The following is an 11,632-nucleotide window of genomic DNA, read 5'->3' on the forward strand; positions in this document are numbered from 1 at the left end:
TAAATGCCTTCACTTCAGAGTTTGAGAAGAATGTTTTACTATTCTGTAATCTATATTTTTAATAACATTAAATCCCGGTGAATGCCTAGGAATTTAAGGAGAAAAAAACAATCAAATACTTTGCATTCGACAACAATACTGTAACATGAATAAATGAATGTTATGACTGTTCATAGAAAATATCGTGTTTTTTTGACAAATTTTTGTCTAAAGGTTTTTTAGTATAATGATGATAATGATTCTTGAATGTAAGATGCTCAGTTTTTCCTTCCTTACTTATCTTAAATTTCTTGAAAAATTCTGACTTCCTATTAATATTAAATAAGGAAACGCCATTCAGTAAATCCAAATATCTAGTAAAGCAGACTTTTTCGAAAAACAAACTGCATTACGTTAGTAACTTTCAAAAACGACCTTAAGTAACAACAAATAGTCCTTCGATCCTGTTAAATAAAAAAACCTTTATATCTGGAACTCAAGAGAAAATTGATCATTTACATTTGAGTGAAAATATCAGCCTGTTACATTTCTTGATTGTAGAGACCTGAAATCATTTTCTTCCGCAGTAGTATTTGGGGTTAGTTTGAAGATACTTACTTGGTTTCAATCTAACTCATGGCTTCCAGAAAGTACCACAATTCTCCTTTTTATTTTAATTTAATCAAAATTAGTATTGGTGAATCAGCTTTTTCTGTACTTTAAACCATAAAATGTTTTTAATTTATCAATTCTCTACAACAAAGACAGTTGAGAACAGTATTTTCATGAAAAGTAGAGATGTTAAGATTGGCCATTAAGCCCGTATAATTTTCCTTATTGTTGAACCAAGTTTTTGAGAAGGTTTACTAGGTCAATCCTTTTAAATTTTTTCACTTTGTCCGAACTATACGGTATATTTTGCTACTAAGCAAATTAAGAGCACACTCATTTTAAGCATGATAATGAACAAAACGTGCAAAAAACTGATTTTTTTTAATTCCTTTTACAAGCCTAACTTTATAAAAATACAAGCCTTTTTTCAAAGCACTCAAATTCGAAAACCAACATAAAAATCATATTCACCTTAAAATAATTTTTCAAGGTAACTAACACTCAAAGGTGTGACGTAACTTCCTGTGTATTATCGTGTATTCAATCCGAATTCCTGAAATTGTTTAATTTTTTAAATAAGCAGTTTTATTTAGTATTGTTTTGTCCTTAAGTGAATTACTGCTGGGTTATAAAATGCAGTCGCATATAGTTGCACAAAGATTCCAGCGAAACAAAGGAAAACAATCGTCCTAAGGAATTAGCATTCATCAGTAAAGATCGTTAAAAAAATATAAATATGTATAAATTATTTAGTCGGATGTGCACCGCCAAATAAGTAGAAAGGAAACGGACCATTAACAATGCCGTATTTAACTCGACTTTAATAAACAACAGGATGTGCGTGTGTAGAAAGATAAAATTGCCCGTTTCCATAAAAACAAACACACATCCTCGTAAATCTAGAGTAAGCAGTGAGGTGTAAATCGAGGTGTAAACATCGTCTTGGGTTGCTGATAACATCGCTGAAAATCATTTCCTTCTATCATGTTTATTGCTACGCCTTTTTTCGCACTTTGTAATCACCGTTTGTGCGGCCGTTTTATGTTCAAGTCCAAGGAAATCAGTTGCACAAATTTATTAAAGTAATTAACAGTAATATGAGAAGCCTGTAAAATGTCTTATGCTGCTTTTTGCATTACTGGTAAAATATAGTAAGATGAGACGAGTTTTACAATTTTTACAGACAGAAATTTCGCATTTTTAAACTGCAATAATAATACAAATTGAAAGTATTGCAAGACAGTAAGATTTCATTTAGTCTATGCATTAAGCTTGAATTTTGGTTTAATCTTAAAATGTACTTATTTCTATACAATTTTCAGTATAATTTGGATTAAAATGATGTTCACAAGGTGGCTAAGTCTAAATACTTTGCTATTTAAGACTCTTTCGTATCAGTATTGCAATGATATGAGGCCAAGAATCATTTTCATTGACAGTTTCCAGGTCAGGAATATGGTTTCAATTGAATTCCTTTCCAATGCTACTGCTGATGTTTTAAAAGCACATTTCACTTTAAAAAAGGGTGAATTTAAAGTTAATAATTATAAAGAAATATTAAAATGCAACAGGACTTGCCTACCAGGTCTTTTACACAGTCAACATAGGCATTTCTAATCTCATTTAGTTGTATCAGAAGAGCCACACCATCAGTAAAGCAATGTGTTTGATAGGATCAATGTTACAAGTCTATTAACTCTGTATGTTCATGGTTTAAAAACCCAAAAATAATTATACAAACTGCAAAGTAACTTTTCTTCTGAGTTGTGGTCTGTCTAGAATAGAGGATTTACTGAATTAAACTTTTCCTAGAAACTATTACTCATTATCATAACTGTTAAAATCTACATTTTTTCATATTTTTATTATTAATAAACATCTTCTAGATATTTCTGAGATATGCATTCCAAATGTGCATTCTCCAGATTGGACAGTTCGTTTATGCGGTGCCAGAAATAATTAAAACCGCCAACAAGACGATTGAAAATAACACATTTCGTTTATTTTTAACTTTCAGTCTTCGTAAAAATAAGTTAACCTCCGGTTAACCTCAATTCTAGATGGTTATTAGTTTTGAAGTAAATGTAAATTTGTTTATGGTTTCAGTATTATTTTCTTTGCTTATATGAACTACTGATTGTTTGAAGATGTGTCTTTATGTTATTTTTTCTACAGATTGGTCCAAATGTAGGAGACTTAAAGAGTAGGAAGTACATAAAAAAGAAACTCCAGTGTCACATAAATTATGGTTGAAAAGTGCCTTTTTGGAACAAGGAGGCCCTAAGTAAGTGCCCCAAGAATTTTTTTTTTTTAATTAATAAACTAAAATAAAATTCATATAAAATTTGGCATGCTTGAAGTAATCATTTGGCGTTTTTTTCAATTTTTTAAAATAATCTGGACAGGTACTAATTTTTTTCATTATGGATTAGCGAATAAAAATGACGGTATCTGAAAAACTATGCAAAATGAAAAGAAAATGTTCAGACAAATTTAAAGCTGTCAAACTTTTTGAAGGGCCATGGTATTTGTCAAACTTTTTGAAGGGCCATGGTATGTTTAAAAATTTAAAAACAAATCTAAATGACCACTTCAAAATGGTGAACATGCATGTCTAATTTCAGTTGAATAACTTTTCGTTTAGAAATAAAAAATAAAAAAAGGTTTTAGTCATCTAGGGGGCACTTTGCAACTACAGTTTATATGACACTTTAGAGTTTATTTTTTATGTACTTTCCACTCTTGAATTATTCTACAATATTGGACGTTTTGGTGGCGTGTCTCTTTGAACTAGAAAGCAATAGGCGTCCGAGTGGCTATTAAAATTCAAATTTTTGTAAATCAGCCTTGCTGTATGCATTGATGGTAAACTAGGTAAAGGCAACCTTGGAATGCGCATTATATACGATTATTGTTGCATCAAAATGGTTGAAAAAAGGTGTCAGAGTGTAGTGATCGTAGTAAAAACAACCTTCTGTTAACTTCAATTGCAAACGCGTCCGCTCAGGGTCGAAATCAGTACCACTTGTTTTGCTTAGATTGCGTTTTTCACCGTTTTATGTATTTAGCTCCGTGCTACTGGACGTGACCGTTCAAATTAAGTACTATTGCTTCAGGTGCAGGTATTATTCGAGTCGTTGCATAAGACCAATTTTGTATCCTTATCGGTCACCGACCCGAATATACTTTCCAAATAGAAACAGATTGGTACCACTATGTTGATAAACATTTAAAAAGCTTGGAAAGTTGTGTGTTTAATGTGGTGAGGGTTTGATTTTATGTAGATTATTGAATTCACTAATACTGACTGTGAAGAATTTCCTATGTGATAAAGACCTCTTCGTTGATGGTTTTCTCTTGTTGTAATTTTCAGACGAGTCGATGATTAATGGAATTTCTATCTGGTTTGTTCCTATGTGGTGCCATTTAAGCCTAGATGTTGAAAGCACTTATAAAAAAATCGGTAAGGCAACAATCCGAGAATCGAGACGGGAAGTGAAACGTGACCGAATCTCGAGGATTGGTCATGACAGGCATCTTGCCGCCTTCGGGCAGTTGCAGCTATATTTACGAAATTCTTTGAATTCTTCAACTTGTGGCCTGCACCACTAGAAATATGACACCATAATAGGGCAATTTTCCAACATCCAAAAGGAAAGAATTCAGTTTTCGACCACTTTCAATTATTATGCGGTTACGTGGGCTAAAAACATAAAAGTTGTTGTAAAATGGGCTATACGGGCGTGTCTTTTCTAAAGGCCTGTCACACCTACACGATGTTTGCGTGGGTCGCATTTCGACCTAGTCGGATCGCCGTATTTACAGTTACTGAGGGCGGCCAATTACGTTTAAGTTGGTATCCATGCGGCACTTTTAATCAAATGATTGTCGCAAACGTCCCACTGCATGAACTTTACATCCCTCTTTACACCTCTATCGGAAAAGAGAAAATAACCAAAGAGAGGACCTGCTGTTACGTGTTAAATGCCATTTGGTTACACCCTAGCTACGCCAACGAAGAGAAATCGACAAGTTTTTAACATATCTACTGGAACGAAGTGTAAAGTTGTGGTAGTGTAATCCGCAAATAACCAAAATAAACTTGAAGGTAGTCTTAAAATAAGCTTAATCAAACTGGATAACCTACTTGACCTAAGGATAACCTAATGCCCTCGCGGATTACATATGTGCATACCTCTGTCTTGATTTAGGTAATACGAAAAAGACAACAAAAGAATGAGTTTACACATTTTTCAGTTAGTTTTTGCTAAAATACCTATATGAATGTCATTCAGAGTTTTACCACATATTTGTTTTAGACTAAGAAACTTTTCTGACATAATTTACCTGGATGCAACATCAATGGAGCTGCTCCTAGAAATGGGTTTGTACTTTCAAGTCATAGAATTAGTTGCAAGTGTCAATTTAGATATTGCATAATTCTGACATTATGTTCCTAGTGCACCACGGTTCTAAAGATGGTAAATCGTTGATTAAAGTCAATCAATAAATTTTCTGCAAGGATATCCACATAGAGGTAGAAGGGATCAATTACTTTTTCATTTTGGCAGATAGAAATAAATGATAATACAAGTTCTTTAGTATTTTCTAACTGTTTCTAGATCTCCATAATGGCCCTTCTTATTCTGGACACACTAAGTATTCATAGAAAATATTATTGGACATTACAGAAATTTTAACTAAACTAAAGGACATTTGTAAAGATTTAATAAGTTTTCAGGTCTTTTACAGAGATGTGTTTGGGGACTGATTACTAGTGATTACTGTGAATATGGATTCTGTTGCAAATGCAACAATCCATATTCACAGAAGCAGAAACTTGATCTTTTAACAAAAAACAGCAAGGAGATTCCTCAATATTCTTTGTATGTTGTTTTCATACTTTACTTTAAAGTTGCTTGCAGTGTTGTCTGGTAACATTTGCAATCAATTTAAGAGCCTATAAGAGTGTCATCAAAACAATAATGGAAAGGTTCCGGTTTGAAAAGTGTCATATCTGTTAGGTAAACCTTTTATCTTATCTTTTAATCCTCTCAAAGTTCCCGAGAAGACACAATAATAGTAATCACATGTTGACACATTTATCTACCCATTTCCGGGCATGAGGCAGCCTTGATTGCTTGATGGATTGAACTTGTAGGATTAGTGTCCTTTTTTAATTAGACACTGATGGATTTATATTCCATCCTGCAGGTTTAAAAAACACTTAGTTTGGTTGGTTTTTCTTCATTTGAATTTTCAACAGCTGATGTGTCATTTCTAATTTGTTCACTTGGTGTGCATCTAGAATATTAGGCCATGTGTTATCGGACACTCAACTTGTACGCTAGTTTATTTTTATCCAATAGTTTGTTGTTAGGTTAAGGGTATCAGTTGCTTTTTTATGTCCTTTGCTATCACTTTGACCTGATCTGATCCTGAATTTAATAAGTTAGGAATCCGCGTTGATCAAAGAGAGCCGACGTGATGACGGCATTGTAACACAGTTTTATACTTTTGTTAGTCTGGTAAAACTATTTCTTAAATCGTAATTTTATTAGTCGGTTTTGCTTTGAACTAAATAGATACAGCTCTAGAGAGGTCATTTTAGATTAGCCAGCAGTTTTATAGTAATTCAATCCGGAAGAACAACTCATGTTTAAGTAACTCCCTATTAAAATGTCCTAATAGTAAGCCAGATTGATTATGATTTTTAGACCTCCTACTAACAGTGGTAATTTCTTTGTCTTTTCTACACTACAAAGTTGCATTGCTGGCAAATTCGTACCTTTTCTGGGGAATCATTCTTAAATGGAAGAGACTTTACATTAAAAAGGCGTGGATTTCTCCTTGTACATCGACAACATTGAACGCAACCTGCAAGAACTTAAATACGGTGATTTTGCAGACTATAACTGAGTGCACGGGATCGACTTCCGGAATGTAATTTGAGCAAAAAGTTGCTTTACTTTTACTTCAGATCATTAATTGTTTTTGCGTGATAGAGTGTATAATTAATAATTATATGAACCGGGAACTTTGTTTTGTAATGTATACGGCAAGTTTATGAAGGGGGAAAGGAATAAGAAAGGTTCATTGAGAAAGTATCTGATGATGATACTTGTTGGTATACATGTGACTTCCAATATAGACTTTGATAGTCTTTATCTAGAATATTTTTAATTTAGATAGGTAATAGAGTAGGAAATGTTGTACTACTGCTAGCATTCGCCTGTGGTTGTTTCTGATTATCAACAAAATGCAAATGTTGCATTGTTAAAATATCCAGTTTACAATTTTGACTCTTCGCTTTGCTCTTCACTATGTGTCAGCCAATTTAATACTGTATGTTTGTTTTCTACGCTTTGCTTGTCGCTTCATTATGTTCGTATTCTAAGAAGTTCCTCCCAAGGCAACATTTTTTAGACATGATGTAGCCTAGCATATTGTTCAGCTTCTTATTCATCCAATAGTATCAAAATATTTGATTTTCTTATGATGTATGTATGTTAACGATGTGTTTTTTGTTTGCAGAATTGAAGAGGAGCGATGACGGCCACGCACGGCATCGGCCGGACCGCCGCCCTAACTAGCCGCTAAGCGCCCCAGGGCCGGGGATGGATGGGAATGGCCTCCCGTCAGCCCCCCTGCGCGGCCCCGGCGGGTCTGTGTCGCTGAGAGGCATTCCGCTGACCGCGGTGCATACGACGCCCGCGCCCCCTGTGTCTTTGACGGCGCCCGACCAGAAAGCGACCGTCGTGACAATGAGTACGTCGAGACGCCCTCAGGACCACCCTCAGGCCGCCATCGTCTCCGCCGCCCGCGCATCGACCGCCCGCGCCGGCGCCGCCCACGCAACTACCCATCAGCAAGCAACCGGTGTCGTTTAGCAAAACGACGACGTCGACGTCTGCTTGCGAAGCGATGAGACGTTCTATTGTTTGCGCCACTTGCGGCAAGTGCAAGTGCGATACTTGTAGAGGACCGAAACCGTTGCCGGAGCGTTGGTTGTGCAACAAAAATTGTTTGTTGTCCGCGGACACAGTTGTCGATTATACGTCGTGCATATGCTGCGTGAAAGGACTGTACTATCATTGTTCGGAAGCGGACGATGACGATAGCAGCTGCGCGGACGATCCGTGCAGTTGCGGTCCGAATCGTCGAATCGCGCGCTGGAGCTGTTTGGCCACTTTGGTCTGCGCACTGCCTTGTTTGGTCTTTTATTGGCCTCTGCGCGGTGGCAAACGGGTGGTCGAGATGTGCTACCAGCGGCACTCGCGCAGAGGCTGTCGATGTCGGCCGCCCAAACAGCCGCCCAGGCCGCCCGCCAAACGACTGCTGGCAAATGATTCGTTGCAAGACTTTTAATTTATTAATACGTATATTAGTGTATATAGAACTGCCGCCGCAACTATTGCGGTCTCCAGTATTCTAGTCTAGTCCAGCGCCGAGCAGTGGCGCCCGGGTGTCTCTCGAGTGTGCCTGAAGTAACTCTTGTGTACATCTTTTCCATTCGGTTTTACATTTTTTTCACAATTTTATTTATTTATTATTAATTTAAATTATTTATCGATGGAGGACGTTATTGCATTATCCACGCGTGTAGTTTAGTCAAGGCCGCATTCACAGGCCAAATTCCCAATAAAAGCAAAAAAAGGTAACAATCACACAAAACGCTCTTCACAGAAACGATACCCACATTTTGCGCCCCCTTTTTCGACTGAATGGCCGTCTTTCAAGCAGTTACCAGAAAATGACTTTGAAAGAAAAAGAAATAATAAAAGGCAATATCTAACCATACGGGGGCCTCCATTGGCGTACCAATTCTTTTCTCAAACTACCGAATCAGACTCAGTAGTATGGCAGGGGAATAAACCAAATAATAATATTTTACACACTGGATTTTGCAATAATCTCCGATATATTTTTGTTATTGTACTGATACGGTGTGATCCGTCATGCGGGTTCAACCGATAAACCGGCTTTTTTTAATGTTTAAAACGGATAAAGAGAGGTGTATTATTTTGTTCTCCACTTTTTTTTAGGTAGGTTACGTTTTGTATATCTGAATCTTGTATTCATCGTCAAGGCAGTTTTGTTAAAAATATTAAACTATACTACATTCTGTGTCTCTTGGTGTGTTTAACTCTTAAGGTAAAATGCAATTACTTTCGCTTTCGGCTTTGATTTATTTCTCTTAATTTTTTATTGTTTTTTACTTAAATGTCAAGGATAAGTGTGTCTGTTGTGAGAACACCGAATCACCATGAAACCGAAATTCAATCTTTATCTAGACCATGAACATCGTTTTAGGCTGAAAGCCCAATTTTTTTGGAAGAAAGCTTAGAATGATGATGGTTTATCTCTTACTCACAATGTAGTGATTTTTCTAGTAATCACATTTTAATTGACTAAGAGGTAAAACGGAACCCTTTTGTTATGTTATGTTCACAATTTTCCTATCTGAAAGATATGCAAGCAAATTAAAGATTTAGTACTCTGTATTCAAAAAAGGTAGTTTTGTTTATCTTTCTTCTAGCCACTAGAACACGACTTATATCTGGACAGGTGTGACAAAAATTAAGTCTTACTAAAGCTAAACTTTCTCAAAAAGCAGTTTTTAATCAATTTTTAAATGCATACAAAAGCTTTCTTAGAAGTTTGATAAAAGTGTGGAGGACATTGCATGGTTATATTAATCATGACATACACTTTCATGCCAGAGTCTAGTGTGTTAGTAAAGGATCAAATAACACTCTTCAATACAACAAAATAACTTAAGAAATAGTCACCACAGACACACTTAACCAAAACATGGTGAATGTTCACAAATCAATTATACGCACTCATTATAATCTCGTGAATCAGTGAAAATGAGTTACATTCCTTATAAACCAAAGAAAATGCGAAATTTGTATCTAAATTTCCGTTTTTTTCGAAATGTAATAATATTATCGTGCTACTCGCCGCTAGATGTTTGAGACGCTTTTTATATTAAAAGAAATGGTATATTTTTGTATAATACGGAGTTAAGAACGGAACTATTCAGGGTTGTCTCGGTTAAGTATTTTCTTTTATTTTGTAACGTGAAAACGAGTATTAGTCTCAAGCATGTTTATTGTACTAGAGTGTCCTAAAATTACGCAAGTTGTTGTGAGACACTCTGTGTACAAGTGTCGCAAAGGGTGTGCTTCCAATTATATAGTAAAATAGTGTCCCTAATCGCAAGCAGAACGTAACGACTGAATAATTACAAAAAAAGCCAAATTTTAAATGTTGTTTAGTAAATGTTTTACACCTAATTGCATACAATCATATCATAAATCACCAGAGTAACATGTTAGTCAAGAGTATTAGTTGAACAGTTAAACGTTGGTCTTAGTAATGTATGTGACGTTGTAATTACAGTTTAATACCTATATAAAAGTGTATACACCTCTTTTGCAAAATTGTATAGTGTTGTCGCTACGTTTGCCGTCAATTTTCTCTGTATTGTCCATGCATACAAGTACATAATAAATTAATAATAAGAAACAATACCCAGGGAAGATGGAAAGCATTTTTTTAATCGAAAACTGTAAATTTCTGGTGTTTCGATTTAAATTTTTGCTAACTTAACACAGAAAAAGCTTAATATATTTTTAAAGTCCCAGACGACAAATCGGAACAGCAGGAATACCAAAAATGTTGGAATAGGTACACAAAGGTCTGTAATGATGGAGTTTTGTTCTGACCGACTGGTTTGGTTCCGAAGGGTTTTCACACGTGTTTGCATCAAATGCCGATTTGAAGACCCGAATCACACTAGCGTCATTTCCAATATATATTTTAATTGTAAAATATGCAGTCGACAGGACGCTGGTGTTTAGTTATTAACTGTTTAGTGTTCCAATCTACGCAGATGGTAATGCTCTCTCTTTCTGTCGCAATATCTCCATGTAAAGTCAGTGCAATCTTCTAAGACTGAAGAAAATTGTCCTGACTTTTCTACTGATAACGTACACAATTCCTCGAAATCGGTTGGTCATAACCAAGGCTCGGTAAATTTTTGTAAAACGGAGGGTAGTACTCTCACGACGAGTGCCAGGTAATGGCATTGTATAGCTATTGTACATTGTACAAATTAAAATTGTAATTTATTCTATGTTAAATAATAACGACGATCAACAACTTAACGCAGGAAGTTTTTATTTAACCCCTCTAATTAACTAATTTCAGAGCAATAGGCAACGCACGCAACTGGGCTGGTAGAAAGTTTCAAACTCATTTCAAATGCAGATGATAGGCTCAAACTGACAACCTATCATTAGGTTTGGGCAGTGTACGGTCGTGGACAGTGTGTAATTTTCTCTTCAGTATACGTAATATGTATATCAGGATGGGTCTGATTATACTTCTCCAAACTAACTTTAAAATTGTGGGATACAAACTTTTATATCGAATTTTGAAAGAAAATTGAAATAACTACAACAAGTTATTTAAAAACCTTCAAATTAACTCTACTTGCCTAAAATCCATGCAATAGGCAGGTGGGCTCAAGAATGTCTAAAATGTTTCAGGGTAAACAGGTTTATATTTCCTCGGAGGGTCAGGCTGCACTAAGGGCTTTAGAACCATTTTAACTATTATGAGACACTAAAAAATCTCTAAAAATCTTTAAAAAAAACGGCTGAGAACAAGTCTCTATTCTGCTATTGGAGACTGTGAGCATATTGTGCACTTTAACTTAAAAGTGACTTTATCTCCCAGAGATCACTATAACTCCAAAAAATCCTGGAGTTGATAGTCTGGGACTCCTGGAAGGCAAAAGATTTAAAGTTGACAACAAAAAAACGTTTTTACTGGTCCAAGTTGAAAAAGACCTAATAAACTACCACTGTAAGTTTCTAACAAACAAGAACTGATACTTTTTTTTATTTTTCAAGTAGTGAGGTGATTTTCATGGTTTCGTTTTAAACAGTTTGCGTTTGGTCAATTTTATATGCTGTTAAACCGAATAATAAGGGAGAGGAAAACCCAAGATGAAGCTGAATTATACTGT

At 35.4% G+C, this 11,632-nt stretch overlaps 1 protein-coding gene across 1 annotated transcript in view; it reads left to right on the top strand.

The window, feature by feature from the left end:
* Positions 1-10,766, top strand: part of sty (sprouty signaling antagonist) — a 43,254-nt gene extending 32,488 nt beyond the window's left edge. Inside the window, 3 exon segments of the mRNA XM_081982681.1 lie at positions 7,126-7,329; positions 7,332-7,390; positions 7,393-10,766. Of these exon segments, the coding sequence (XP_081838807.1) occupies positions 7,209-7,329; positions 7,332-7,390; positions 7,393-7,959 (747 nt within the window). The 5' untranslated portion in view covers positions 7,126-7,208 and the 3' untranslated portion in view covers positions 7,960-10,766.
* The last annotated feature ends 866 nt before the right edge of the window (positions 10,767-11,632 follow it).

This window comes from Ips typographus, linkage group LG6, assembly GCF_016097725.1.
Source record: "Ips typographus isolate SLU linkage group LG6, UJ_Ityp_2.0, whole genome shotgun sequence".
Taxonomy (NCBI): domain Eukaryota; kingdom Metazoa; phylum Arthropoda; class Insecta; order Coleoptera; family Curculionidae; genus Ips; species Ips typographus.